General features: G+C 47.2%; 1 protein-coding gene across 2 annotated transcripts in view; it reads right to left on the bottom strand.

The window, feature by feature from the left end:
* The window catches only part of LOC119955649 (collagen alpha-1(XXVII) chain B-like), a 605,839-nt gene extending 590,971 nt beyond the window's left edge, over positions 1-14,868 (bottom strand). The window contains exon 1 of one of the 2 annotated variants that reach the window (XM_038782071.1): positions 14,541-14,868. In XM_038782071.1, coding sequence (XP_038637999.1) covers positions 14,541-14,593 — 53 coding nt within the window. In that variant the 5' untranslated portion in view covers positions 14,594-14,868. Of the gene's footprint in view, positions 1-11,401; positions 11,505-14,540 lie in introns of those variants that run through there. The other variant, XM_038782070.1, reaches the window with a different exon arrangement.
* Positions 14,869-15,312: the final 444 nt, after the last annotated feature.

Here is a 15,312-nt window from a genome sequence, read left to right as displayed (position 1 = left end):
TAAATCGTCGATTCTCTGATAACACTCTGTTCTCTCATGTCTTTACCTTGATTGACTTCTGTCAGGCATTCAGCACATGTTTTTGTTTCCTTTCTCTCTCTGTGCCATTCCAGATTTTGAAGCTTTTATTAATTTCCAGTTAATTTCCCCTTTCATAGAGGCAGTACTGTACAATTCTAGTTTCTGTTTTCAATTTGCCCAGGTTCTGCTGGGTGGATTTGAGATGAATTGAAAACAGAAAATACCCTATGGGTGATTGTGATCATTATTGCACATTTTTTAATTTCTTTGGAAATCTTGCTATTTGTCATTGACTGGGACAGGCGGCTTGAGTGAAGGTAACTAAAGACAGCTGAACAGAGGGCAAAGTGAACACGAGACATCTGGGGAGTTAGTCACAATGGAACCGATATGGGGAGGTTCTAGACCTGACAAGCCACTACATTGCTCTGCAGTGTCCAGGAATTGAAGATTAATCTCCCAGACGCTGCTAGAAGCAACCCAAGAGGAATGGCATCAGTGTCTTCAGAGTCTTGTTTATTGTAAAAATGTTGAAGTTGGAAATGGAAAGGCTGTTTGACTGACAATCAGGAATCATCCGATTAGGTGATTTATTTCCCATCGGTTTGCTTTCCCATTTGCCGTGGGAATGAGTCGCACCATGAAGATAAATCGTAACAGCACGGAAAGAGGCTATTCGACCCATCAGGTCCATGCCAGCCCTCTGCACAGCAATTCAGTCAGTCTCGTTCCTCAGTTTTATCCTTGCGGTTCTGCCCATTCATTTCCCACGAATACCCATCCAATTCTCTTTGGAAACCATCAATCGCAATCATCTCCAGTGCCTTTGTGAGCACAAATTGCAGTTCAGTAGCACTCGCTATGTTGAAATGTTGTTCTTCACATTCCTAACTCGCCACCCTGGCATTTCTTGTTCAAAGCCTTAAATCTGTGTCCTCCAGTCCTGGTGAAATTAGCTAATACAAACAATATTTATTTGTTTGCTTTATCTAAGCCTGGCATAATTTTGTACTCCTCTATTCAAATCTCCCTTCAATCTCTCTCACTCCAAGAAGAACAACCTCAGCTTCTCCAGCCTAGGTTTGTGGCTAAAATCCCTCATTCCTGGTGAACCGTTCCGGTAAATCTCCTCTGCACCTTCCCAACACCTTCCCAAAGTGCAGTGACCATTACTGGATGATATAGGGGCTGTTTAGCACAGGGCTAAATCGCTGGCTTTGAAAGCAGACCAAGGCAGGCCAGCAGCACAGTTCAATTCCCGCACCAGCCGCCCCGAACAGGTGCCAGAATGTGGCGACTAGGGGCTTTTCACAGTAACTTCATTTGAAGCCTACTTGTGACAATAAGCGATTTTCATTTTCATACGCCATTGTACCCTAACTTTATAAAGATCAGGATAAAACTTTCCTATTTTGCACTCAATATCTTCAGTTACAAAGCCCGTGTGCTTTGATAATTACTCTCTCGATATGCTCTATTGCCTTCAATGATCTGTGCACGAGAAACCCCATCACTCTCTCCGTGCATGTGTATAACCAGTGGATTGGAGGGGCAGGGCAGTTGGAGATAGGAGTTCAAGCAATGAAGCCTGTCACAGAACCCCGTCAGTGAAGAAGGAGGCCATTTGGCCCATCGAGTCTGCACCGGCCCTCCTAAAGAACAGATTCTGTTGGTGAGATTCTGCAGCTGGCAGGCATCGTAAGCTAATAGCCCACTAAATCTGATTGTCATTACTGCCAAGAAATCTGTTACTATAACATATCTGTATTGTTTTGAATGGTGTGAAGAAGAGACAGGAGCAGACAGCCTGGTGACAAAATGAAAATAAAAAGTTTGCAATCTTCCAGTGACGTAAACTTTCACACCAAACAAAATCCTACAGCTATGAAAGTATACGATAGGCATAATGCCCCAGGAGAATTTTGAACGCAGCAAAATACCCATTGGGCAGCGGAGTCTTGTTCCCAGGCTGGGAGCGGCACAGTGGTTAGCACTGCTGCCTCACAGCTCCAGGGTTCAATTCCAGCCTCGGGTGACTGTCTGTGTGGAGTTTGCACTTTCTCCCCGTGTCTGCGTGGGTTTCCTCCGGCTGCTCCGGTTTCCTCCCACAGTCCAAAGATGTGCAGGTTAGGTGGATTGGCCATGATAAATTGCCCCTCAGTGTCCAAAAAGGTTCGGTGGGGTTACCGGGCTATGGGAATAGGGTGGAGGCATGGGCTTAATTAGGGTGCGCTTTCCAAGGGCCGGTGCAGACCCGATGGGCCGAATGGCCTCCTTCTGCACTGTGAATTCTATGATATGAGCTGGGGAACATAGAGAGAATAAAATCGGAAATGGACTGCAATTCCAGTCATAAAATATATTAATTGTTAGTGACTCAGTACTGGCAGTTGAACAACGGCAGACAGACTTGCAAAATCAGAAGGCAATATTTCCAGTGAAATATACAAGTTTGAATTCTAACTGCCAAGTGAAGCAACAATTGGAACATGTCCCCCTTGATTGGACATCTTGATAAAAGAAGATGATAGCTGTCCAAACCATTCCAACGCCAAAGCTACTTTATCCTCTCTCCTCTGCTAACAACCTGAATTTTTGCTCCTCCATGTCAAATATCCCCTTCAAACCAGTGAAGCATATCATCCCTCTGATGAAACTGGTCATGCTTAATCTTCCATGTAAGTTTGCAGAACTAATGGTCTCTGTGGTTGGATAATCTGAATGTAAATTGCCTTGACAGCAATAAACTCAAGCACGAAATGGGGGCAGCACGGTAGCATTGTGGATAGCACAATCGCTTCACAGCTCCAGGGTCCCAGGTTCAATTCCGGCTTAGGTCACTGTCTGTGTGGAGTCCTCCCTGTGTGTGCGTGGGTTTCCTCCGGGTGCTCCGGTTTCCTCCCACAGTCCAAAGATGTGCAGGTTAGGTGGATTGGCCATGATAAATTGCCCTTAGTGTCCAAAATTGCCCTTAGTGTTGTATGGGGTTACTGGGTTATGGGGATAAGGTGGAGGTGCTGACCTCGGGTAGGGTGCTCTTTCCAAGAGCCGGTGCAGACTTGATGGGCCGAATGGCCTCCTTCTGCACTGTAAAATCAATGAAATCAACTCAAGATTAGAGTGCAATCTGTCGCTGAAAGTGCTACCTTAACGGTATCGAGTGGGTACCTCCAGTTCATCTTGGAACATTTCCAAATGCCAGCGCAGAGATGCAAAATCATTCTACTAAATTGGAAGACATTTTCTTATGTTGTAGGCGTCACCCTATTTTACAACAAAATATTATATGCAAAGGATTTTAAATTGATGTATTCCAGAACAAATCTTATTTATTGACACCTTTACTAAAGGGAAAAGTTCCTTCCCATCTACCTCCCTCATAATTTTGTACAGCACCTCCTCCTTGATTAACAGACAGATTAAAAATTCCCATTCACGACAGTGACCAATCCTCCCTCTCATTCTGTACGAAGCTGTAAACCTGAATCAATATTCAATAGAGATACCGACCCTCCTTCCTGTTCACCATGTAACTGTCAACTCACACTTCATTTTAAAATCACCGCTAACTTCTGTTTCTTCGTCGTCATCAAACTTTAAGCTTTTCTTAACTCGCGTGCATCCTCTCGGGTCTGAGCCCACTACCTCGGACCCAAAGGCAATGCTGCCGTGGCGCGCATGCCAAACTCGCGCTGGCTTTGCTGGCGCCCGTATCGCCAGCTAGAGCTGCGTGAGGCGCTCCAGTGCCATGCTGGTTCCCTGTGCGGCGCAGGATCGCTGCTCCAAGGGGCCAGATGACACCATCGTAAAACACTCCGCCATTTACGATGGCGTCCACACTTAGCCCCACGATCTGCGAATTCCGCCCCTTACTTTTGTAATAAACTCCCCTCACAGTAAATGATTACATTCTAATAGCTTTCATAATTACTTGTTGTACCTGTATACTAGCATTTGTGATTCATGCACGAGGACACCCAGATCCCTCCGCACCTGCGCCTCAGAGCTCCGCAATCTCTCACCATTGGGTAGTAAGTTTCTTTTCTATTATTCCAGCCAAATTGGGCAATTTCACATTTTCCCACATTATACTCCATTTGCCAGATTTTTGTCCACTCACTTAACCTTCTCTGTCTCTGTATAGCCTCCGTACGTCCTCTTCACAGTTTCTTTCCTACCTATCTTTGTGCCACCATCAAATTTGGCAACCACACCCTCAGTCCCATCATCTAAGCCATTTATATAAATTGTAAAAAAGTTGAGGTCCCAGCATTGAACCCTGTGGCACACCACACGTCACATCCGGCCAACCAGATAAAGACATATTTATGCCAACTCTCTGTTTGCAGTTAGCTAACCAATCTTCGGCCATTTAAGAGGGTAATTCATGACCCTCAGCAAAGATATATCCCAGTGAGGAGGAAAGATTCTAAGAGAGGGATAAACCAACCGTGGCTAACCAAGGAAGTTAAGAAGAGTATTAAGTTGGGACAGAAAGAAAATAAGGAAGCAAAAGTCAGTGATTGCCCCAGAGACGAGGATGAATTCAGAATCCAACAAAGGTGGACTAAAAAGATAATAATGAGAGAGAAAATAAACTACGAGGGCAAGCTAGTGAGGGATATAAAAAGTGACGATAAGAGCTTCTTTAAATATATAAAAAGGAAGAGCGAGATCAAAGTGAACTTCGGCTTCTTCGGAAATGAATCTGGGGAGATAGTTATGGGGAACAAGGAAATGGCAGAAGAGTTAAACAGATATTTTACGTCAGTGGAAGATACTTCAAACACCCCATTAATATTAAATAATCTGGGGGAGGAATTAAATAACATCGGTAGAGAAGTAATATCAGACAAACTATTGGGCCGAAAGGCAGATACGTCCCCTGGCCCTGATGACTTGCACCCCAGGGTCCAAACAGAAGTAGCTACAGATATGGTGGATGCATTGGTTGTAATTGGCCAAAAATTCTTGGATCCTGGAGAATTACCGGAGGATAGGAAAACTACCAATGTGACATCCCTATTCAAAAAGGGAGGGAGGCAAAAGGCAAGTAACTATAGACTGATTCACCAAACATCTATTGCTGTAAAAATGCTGGAATCAGTTGCTAAGGACGTAATAGCAGCACATATAGAAAATCATAATCTAATCAAGCAGAGTCCGCATAGCTTCATGAAAGGGAAATTGTGTCTCGCTAATGTAATAAGAGTTTTTCGACAAAATCTCAACCAGAATGGATAGAGGAGAACCAAGAGATTGGACTTCCATAAGGTTTTCGATAAGGCACTTCACAATAGGTTAAGTCATAGCAAAAGAGCCCATGGTGTTGGACTCCTTCTGCACTGTAAATTCTATGAAAAGAAAGGAATCTACTTGATGTGTTGGGTATGCTGGGTCTACGTGGACTGCGTTTGATGCAGTGTAGAGAGAGACAGGCTTCCAAGACAGACTTGAAGAAATGCAACACGATTTTATTGATCAACTAACTATATTACATGCTTAACTGTGGGTTGACACTATGCTGACTTGACTGGAGACCTGAGGCTAACCTGACCAGACTAACTGACTGCCACATGGTGTTTGTACTAGCAGCTGCTCACGAGCTCTGACTGTCTCAGAGGCTGGATCCCGAGCGACCGGGAAAACTGGTACCCTCTGGCTTTATAGTGGTCGTGTCCTGTCTGGTGATTGGCTGCTGTGTTCTGTGTGCTTACTGGTCATCCTGTGTGTCAATCACTGCCTGTCTGCACTCCCTCATATACATGGATGTATATTATGACACTACTATTACTCAAATGGGATTAAATTTGGGAAGATGTGGGATACCAAGAGTAGGGACAAGGCAAAACAGGTAGGTACTAATATGGGAAATGATAAACAGACAGTGACAGGAAGAGACAGAGAGTACAAATCTAAGCAGATAAGGTTAGATGCTACAAAAATAATAAAAGGAACTAGCATTGGAAACAAAACAGATGAACCGATAATGCAAATAGAAATTAACAAATATAATCTGATAGCTATTACAGAACATGGCTACAGGAGAATAGAGATTGGGACCTGAACATTCATAGAATCGTAGAATGTACAATGCAGCAGGAGGCCATTCAGCCCATCGGGTCTGTACTGACCTTTGGAAAGAGCACCCTGCACCTCCACCCTATCCCCGTAACCCCACCTGACCCTTTTTGACACTGAGGGGCAATTTAGCATGGCCAATCCACCTAACCTGCACATCTTTGGCCTGTGGGAGGAAACCGGAGCACCCGGAGAAAATCCATGTAGAAAGGGGAAGAAAGTGCAAACTGCACACACACAGTCACCCGAGGCCGGAACTGAACCTGGGACCCAGGAGATCTGAGGCAGCAGTGCTAACCACTGTGCCACCGTGTCGCAGGTAGGTAAAGAGTTTTAAGGCATATCTACTTAAGTGTCTTTAACTAACTTGGTAATATTTATAAAGGTACTATCGCTCATCAGAAAACCATTTCAACACACTTACAGCTTATGTAATTTTACTTCATGATTTAAATTGGGCAGCACGGTAGCATTGTGGGGGCAGCACGGTAGCGTTGTGGATAGCACAATTGCTTCACAGCGCCAGGGTCCCAGGTTCGATTCCGGCTTGGGTCACTGTCTGTGCGGAGTCTGCACATCCTCCCCGTGTGTGCGTGGGTTTCTTCCGGGAGCTCCGGTTTCCTCCCACAGTCCAAAGATGTGCAGGTTAGGTGGATTGGCCATGATAAATTGCCCATAGTGTCCAAAATTGCCCTTAGTGTTGGGTGGGGTTACTGGGTTATGGGGATAGGGTGGAGGTGTTGACCTTGGGTAGGGTGCTCTTTCCAGGAGCTGGTGCAGACTCGATGGGCCGAATGGCCTCCTTCTGCACTGTAAATTCTATGATAATCTATGAAATTAGAATGCAAACTATATTTTAAAAGTTCACACTTTCAGCTGGCAAAATATAACAATTAATGGCAAAAATTATTTGCCACTAATTGTTGCGTAATAGTTACAGGTTGGCACAGGGTGTATAGTCTGTTTGGGAAATTTCTATAAATAGGCACTCATTAAGGGGGAGGGGTGTGCTGCCAAACCAGTGATTTCCCCAAGTGTCCCAGTTCCAGACTGCTCGCAAACAGATGTCAAGTGCATGATAGGCAGTCCTCCACTGGGGGAATGCTAATACACCCCCCAGTGGTTGGCTGAACTGTAGCACTGGCAGAATGAGCTGATTGTAGCTTGTCACCCCTGCCACAAACCTCCACATGGCATGCTGGAAGCTGCAGGAGGGGAGACTGGGGAGAAAAATGAGTAAACCAGCAAATCAAGGTTTTGTGTATTGAGCACACATTTTACAGAGAAAAATAATGCTTCACTGATGCGGGCAGCAGGGTAGCACAATTGCTTCACAGCTCCAGGGTCCCAGGTTCGATTCCCAGCTTGGGTCACTGTGCGGAGTCTGCACGTTCTCCCCGTGTCTGCGTGGGTTTCCTCCGGGTGCTCCGGTTTCCTCCCACAGTCCAAAGATGTGCAGGTTAGGTGGATTGGCCGTACTAAATTGCCCTTAGTGTTGGGTGGGGTTACTGGGTTATGGGGATAGGGTGGAGGTGTGGTCTTGGGTAGGGATAGGTGCAGACTTGATGGGCGAATGGCCTCCTTCTGCACTGTAAATTCTATGATAATCACACCCCCTGCAAAAAATAGATGTTAACATATATTTCACAGCCACTCGCACAAATTAAAATTCCAACCACACTTCTTGTATAACACATTAAGTGTTACCGGGAGCAGGTTTAGCATAATTGGCTGGCCAGCCGGTTCGTGATGTGGAGCGAGGCCAGCAGCGTGGGTTCAATTCCCGCACCGGCTGAGGTTATTCATGAAGGCCTCACCTTCTCAACCTTGCCCCTCGCCTGAGGTGTGGTGACCGTCAGGTTAAATCACCACCAGTCAGCTCTCAACCTCAATGGGGAAAGTAGCCTAAGGTCACCTGGGACTATGGTAACTTTACACAGTACTACTCTTGTATTTTTATTAGAAAATAAAGATGTCCATAGAATCTTGACAGGGCAGAAAGAGGACATTCAGCCCATCGAGCACCCTACCTTTGCCCACCCTCCCACCCTATCCCCGTAACCCCATCTAATCGGCACACCCTTGAACACTAAGGGGAAACTTATCATGGTCAATTCACCTAATGTACACATCTTTAGACTGTCAGAGGAAAACAGAGCACCCATTCAGACACGGGGAGAAAGTGCAAACTCCACACAGACAGTCATCCAAGGCCAGAATTGAATTCAGGTCCCTGGTGCTGTGAGGCAGCAGTGTTAAGCACTGTGCCACCGTATCCTCTAGGGTCTGTGAGCAACGCCACAGCAAATAGCCGTAAGGACTCGTGACATTAACATTAACTCTCTTTCTTGCTCCACAGATGCTGCCAGACCCGCTGAGTTTGTCCAGCATTTTCTGTTTTCATTTCAGATTTGCAGCATCTGCAGTGTTTTGCTTTTATCCACCATAGCAAATCTACTCGGCAACTTATCACCGTTATCCTGCTGCTCCCACTGCATATGTCTTCGGTATGGCTGGCATACCGCAATGGTTAGCACTGTTGCTTCACACCGCCAGGGTCCCAGGTTCCATTCCCGGTTTGGGTCACTGTCTGTGTGGAGTCTGCACGTTCTCCCCGTGTCTGCGTGGGTTTCCTCCGGGTGCTCCGGTTTCCTCCTACAAGTCCCGAAAGACGTGCTTGTTAGGTGAATTGGACATTCTGAATTCTCCCTCTGTGTACCCGAACAGGCGCCGGAGTGTGGCGACTAGGGGATTTTCACAGTAACTTCATTGCAGTGTTAATGTAAGCCTACTTGTGACACTAATAAAGATGATTATTATAACACTAGTGGAACATTGCATTTAAGATGTTCAAAGTATTCAACTAAGTGATGATTTTGCAAACTGCCTGAGCAAAAGCCCAAAATTGTAAAACTGACACAACGTTTGTTCCGGATCAGATCTTCTGCTCACTGGTGCTGAACAAGCAGAAAATCTAACCCAAATACAATCTTGAGTTTTCATTTTTCCAGTGAGTGATACATCATTTGTGGCACATCATTCATGGTAACAATCACTGCAGATCAGGTAAAGCAGCTAAAAACAAAACGCTCGCAGATGTATGGAATCCCATGACTCATATTAACGAGTTATCACCAGCCTGTTTTCTGGTAGAACATGATGCAATATAATTTATCTCCACTGCAGAAGAACCTTCTCTGTGAAAAGGCGCAGGACTATCAACAGAGGTTAAGCAGTACACTCCAGGAGAAATCACTGTGGATTTGAGTCACAGTCTCCACTACACAGAAATATTCACAATGCTAACTACAAACTGGCTGTGATCCAGGAGTACAGTACAGAGAGACCTCTATGGATTGAAGTTATGGCGTAGTCATTGTGTGCTTCTAAGGTCTTCAGTAACTGAACACAACATCTTGTGAGTATCGTCAAGATTTCCTTCATGTATTTCAATCTAAAAATCAATGGCTCATACCTACATTAAAAATCTAGATTCCCCTTAACTATTATTCAGCATCTGGAACCTCCTTATGAAAGTAACAATGATAATCGATGCCATGATTTAAAAACTTGGAATAATTAGTATTCAATGCACTTTTAAACTACTTACAATGTCGACATTGCTGCTGACAACTGGATTAAACTGACAACCTCGGTGGCAGTTCGAATACAGGGCATTTTTCTGAATCATAAACAGAAAAGGAGGTGTTGTGCTGTGCTGGTGGACAGAGCAAGGGTACAGCATTGCATTGTGTAAAATATCTGCCTGAATCTGCCCGGGGATTCTTAAATCAGCTGCAAACCAGTCACCTATTCCCAACTAATTGAAGTCAGAGAAGATGTCTTGAAAGGAAAATTAGCCATTCACTCCCAATTCGAGATGGTTCGTGTCAAGCCGGCCAGAGTGGCGTTAATTCTTGCTCTGCACCCACCCCCTCTTCGGCTCAACCCTGCCGGGAGTTGTGCAGCTGTCAGCCTTGCAGAGAGAGGACTCAGGGCTCTGTACAGGAACTCTCTCCTCTCCTCTCTCTCTCTGTCTCACCTGAAATCACTCCGGGTTGTAAACTGCAAAAAATTCGAGCCGGCAAGAAAGGGAACCAACAGAAAGAGAGAGAGTGTGTGTGCGGAAATTAATTCTGCCTGATTCAGTCCTGGAAGGAAAGTCCTTTTTTTTTTTACCGCCCTGATAAATTTGGAAATGCTGCCGAGAACAGTGCAGTGCAGCATTCGGAGCCCAGGCACCGTCTCTAAACCGCTGAGCAATCATTCCCAACACTTGAAGACACAAAAAACGTTATGTCTGGGCGAATTTCGAGTGCTGAATACACTCAATAATATTCTGTGCATCAGCCACGTGAAGGTTTGGCCTGAGTTTGCTGAAACAGTGCATCACCCTCAAGACTTTTGTAACACTTTTGACTAGTTTCCTCCCCCGACACACGAGGCTTCAGCGTTGCTGGGTTAAAAGGGGAGATGAATGGGTAGGCTGGCGAAACACTTTAGCACAAGATACATGCTCAATTCTGATTCCTGATCGCATCGGTCAGTAAAATTGAGCTTGGCTGCACACACACACACACACACACACACAAATGCCAAACAAACGCTACTTTGCAGCAGTTCCCTAACTGGAAACTGACAGATGTGAAACTTGTCTGTCTCTCCCAGACATGAAATTGACACACATCTCGCAGCTAATCCACACTTACTGCTCCAGCCCGGCGCAACCTAATGTCCTCTTAGCAAAGGAAGGGCTCAAATTCTTGATTTACACCGTGAACCTTCATTCACAGCCCGTTGTCGTCAAATCAAAAGCCGAGGGAATGCAGGTCAGTATTTTCCAAAGTGATTGAGATAACACAGCCCGATGATAAGCACAATGTTTGAACCAACCCTTTGCGGGGTATCAAAGGGGGGTGGGGGGGGGGGGGGAGACCTCCTTCCTCCTCAATGTGTCACTTTGGGATGTTTGAGTGAGACACTAATCCTTTTCCTGATCCTCTTTAAGAGAAACTTTTTTTTTCCTGTGGACACACACACAACCCCCCCCCCCCCCCCCCCAATCATTTCCTGTCCACCCGGAGCCGCTGAAGTGCCGGGGGGGGGGGGGGGGGGGGGGGGTTGGTGAAAAGTTTGTTTTTCCTCTCAAACTTTTGAGTCGGCGGAGACTAGCTCACTCACCCCCCCCCCCCGGGTGCTCACCCCCCCCCCTCCCCCGGGCTCACTCACCCCCCCCCCCCCGGGTGCTTACTCCCCCCCCCCTCTCCGGGCTCACTCACCCCGCCGGGTGCTCACTCACCCCCCGGGTGCAGCTGCCTTGCTGTTGGAGTCCGGGGCTGCCGCCGCCTCCATTCTGTTACTCCATTCTCCTCCTGATTCCCATTGAAGGGGGGGAAAGAGGCGCATCTGTCAGCATCTGCCCCCGCTGCTCACTCCATTCAGCTGGAAACTTTGAAAGTGGAAACAAAATGGCTTGGAGGGGGTGGGGGTGGAGGGGGGGGGGGGTGGTGGTGGTGGTGGGAGGGAAGGCAAGTCAACTTTTGCAGCCTGCTTAACTCTTGAGCATCGAGCTGAGCTAGCCTCTCCTTGTGTCAACCCATTGAAGTGCCAGAGAATGTTAAGCAGGGGGAGGAGGGTGGGGAGGGGGGTGGGCTGGGGTTGAGGGGGGTGGGACGCACACACAGACACACACACACAGAGACACACACAGACAGACACACACAGGCTGCAGATTTCTGTGCGGAAACAAACCTTTCGAGAGAAAGGGGGAGCTTCAGAGAGTTTTAAATCCCAGCAGAGAGGCATTGAGGGATAGCAGGAGGGGAGGAGGAGGAAGGGTCTGAAACCCGGTCCCACCTCCACCAGAGCTACCCCGAGGCTCTCCACATAGCCCAGCCGGGCAGAGTGGGACTGCAGAGGGCTCCTGGAAGCGGCTGGGAGAGAGCAGAAGGAGAATTTGAGAGCCAGGCAAAGAGGTTTTGTGTGTGTGTGTGTTGTTGAATAAATAGCCCCGCCTCTACTGCCGCCTCACGGCATGGAATGCAATCTGCAACCCGACACAGAAAACCCAGGTCCTGACTGACAAAACTTTCACAGAGTTGCAGATTATTACAGCAACAACAACACATCTAATTGCAAACAACGTGACTATTCTGGGGTGGTGGTGAGGTGTGTGTGTGGGAGAGGGGGGGGGGGGGGGACTACAAGAGGTTGCAAACCTCAGAGATTCCAATCTATTCGTTTCAGTTGGGAGCAGCGCAGACGACAATAATTCCTTAAATGTCCCGGTGCTGCACGAAAATAAAGAGCACCCTCAGATTGGACATTGCACGGAGAGGTGTGGGCAAGTTTCAGACCATGCGATTGTTTCTCAAAGTGCACTTTGAAATGCACTGTGCCACATTGAGTCCGGAGTGGAATTAGATTATTGTATGAATAAATCCTCTCCCTCAGCCACTATCTGTGTTGGAAACTGGTCAGACCTGCACACTACAGAACTGTGCAGATCCCATGTCCTCTTTGTGCTCCGTTGCTTCCTGATGAACTGCTGCCTCATTTTACTCCCAAATATTGGTTTACACAACGTTTTAAGTGTGGTGTAAGTGATGGACTGGGACTTGAGGGAAGGCTTGAGTAATTTACAATGTAATCACAGTTTAGGAAATAAAATCATTGTCCTTTGTTAATGATTTAATGATGTTTGATGGATGCATGTACAATATGATTGCCAAGCACCGTGTCCTCTGTAGTTTGTAAGTACAAGGTTGTGAGACCCACGGATATACCATTGCTGATTGCATTACGGAGGAGCCTATATATGTGTACGGTAGCGTTCTAACTGTAGGTGTGCTGGAGAATGAGTGAAAATCATTAACCCAGCCAGTGTGTGGCACTGTGCGGTGGGCAGAGATGCCTCTGTGTTTGTTATTGAAGAGGTTGACTGAGCTTGCTTGTAAATGAAGAACTTAGAGATTCCCTGTGTTAAATCATCGAGGGAAGATTCCTTTTGCGCGTTTAGCAGAGGGGCTGGGTACAGGCATTGTTGAAAGCTTTTGAGTCTAATGAAGATGCCGGGTGCATTGGAGTGACTCTCGTCCCTGCCTCAACCGAGTTACATGTTCTTGAATGTTGGCAAAACTCCACAGGGGCAGAAAGACTCCACATTTTGAGAGCTTCCCTCATGACCTCCGAATACCTCAAAGCGCTTTAGAGGCGGTGAATTACTTTGGGAGCGTCGCCCTTGCTGCAATGTTGGAAACCCAATTTTCTCACAGCAAGCTTGCCCCCAAAGCAGCAGCCCCCCCCCCTCCCCCACCCCCAGCAGAGCAGCACTCCCTCGGTACTGCAGTGCCAGTATTTTGCCATCCAACTCTGCATCGGGGAATCCAACCCACAGTGAGTGTGGCATCAACTGAGCTACAACTAGCACTTATAAAGGGAGCTTGTAGCCAGGTTGTACATGTGTGTGTGTGTGTGTGAGATGGTAAGTTTGTGAATACTGTATCTGTGTCAATGTAGTAAATGTGTGTCAGTGGAGACTAGGTCTGATCTTAGAGGTGTGTGCCAGGGGAGGTTAATGTAGATCTCTGCTCCCCAATGTGGGCAGTACCTGCATTCATGTGACGGGTGTTGGCATGGGTGAATGGGAGTGGAGGGGGTGCTATCTGTATATACAGGAACTGTCCAAACAGCCATGTTCTTCAACACCGTTTAAACAGGGATCACCTGCAGCAACTGTCAGGAGCCACTGACCAGGGACTCAGAGCTTTTCCGGGTAAAATGTGAGGTTGGTCCATCAGGAAGCCATCGACAAAGCGAACCCTTAAAACAGCAGACACTCCGGAGGCGCAAGGAAAACTGGCAGCAAGGGGCATGTTCAGATTGTTCCGGAGAATGGATGTGTTTCTCAGGACAGTACTTCCATTAACATGCTCAGCTCTCCCTCTCCCCTCTTCATTCCTCCCCCGTTCCTGAGCGCAGGCACTTTCTGACAGTCAGCAGTTTGGAATGGAAACTCCCCTTGCATGTGGCTCTGCTGAATCACAGCTCCAGAGAAACGCACACAAAGGAAGACACCCGAGATAATAAACTCTGCAATAAAAAAGAACTCCCAAACCTCCAGGCAAAGCTTCCAGCGACAGGGTGCCAAAGGCCTCTTACCAACTCTCCAAAGTTGGCCAATCGGCCAGTAGCAGTGATACTGTACATGTTGCTCCCAAGATCTTGAGCATATTGCTAATATTGCTACACTTACCGCTCCAGGATCACCCCCCTGGCATTGCAGAGGACATACTGTAACTAGCAGCTACTCTTGGGAACTGTGGGGAGCTCGTTTAGAGGGCTGCTGAGTAAAATGAAGCAATCTCAATTGTCACATACTCCCCCCCCCACCACCCCCCAATTTAAACCCGGGGCGGGGGTAAAAACAAAAGACTTACTTTCTTGCGGGTGTAGAGCGTGTGCAATCTCTCCTTCGAGTCGCCAAATACATTTGTATGCATTTGTCCCAGTAACTAAATCCAGGGTTTAATCAGAACTTGAGTCCGGGAGCTGGTCCACAGAATGGAGCCCCTGCATTCATTCGGGGAGGTGCAAGAGGAGCCGGCACAGACAGCAGGAAAATCCAGACACTTCCCTCACCCCGTCCAGGGGCCGGACAGCAGTGTGCTCGCTGCCCTGGGGGCGCCTCCACAGACCCACAAGTAACTCTCCTTCTGCTCCTGGCGATGATTCATTGAGGACAATCCAGTTGTGTGGGGGTGGGGTGGGGTGGGGGGGAGGCTCTGCTACCCGGTGGGGGCTGCAGGGAGAGACAGAGAGGGACAGACACACACACACACACACACAGAGGGAGACTCGATCCGCGATCCAGTTGACTCCACACTGGCTGTGAATGGAGGATGATTCATTCCCCGTTTAAATAGCCATTTGCTACTGACTGGGGGTTTTGGCTCCAGTTCCTGGGAGTGTCCGGTTTCACCACATTCGACTTTAATGAGCCGAGATCCTGCTTCAGGCTGTGGCACTGGCTGGAAAAGCCACCCCTCTCTCAGATGGAGCTAAGTCCAGTAACTCTCTCTTCGCTGAAATGTCACCAGCTACAAAAAAAAAACCCCACACAACAATGCTTTGTCGAAACGCCCCCTCTGTCTAATACTTCCCAGAAGTTAGAAACTTCAGTGCACTTAACTGATCCATCACACTTTCAAA

This window comes from Scyliorhinus canicula, chromosome 21 (genome assembly GCF_902713615.1).
Source record: "Scyliorhinus canicula chromosome 21, sScyCan1.1, whole genome shotgun sequence".
Classification (NCBI taxonomy): Eukaryota; Metazoa; Chordata; class Chondrichthyes; order Carcharhiniformes; family Scyliorhinidae; genus Scyliorhinus; species Scyliorhinus canicula.
Note: the sequence above shows the minus strand (reverse complement) of the source record. Positions and strands in the feature narration are given on the sequence as shown.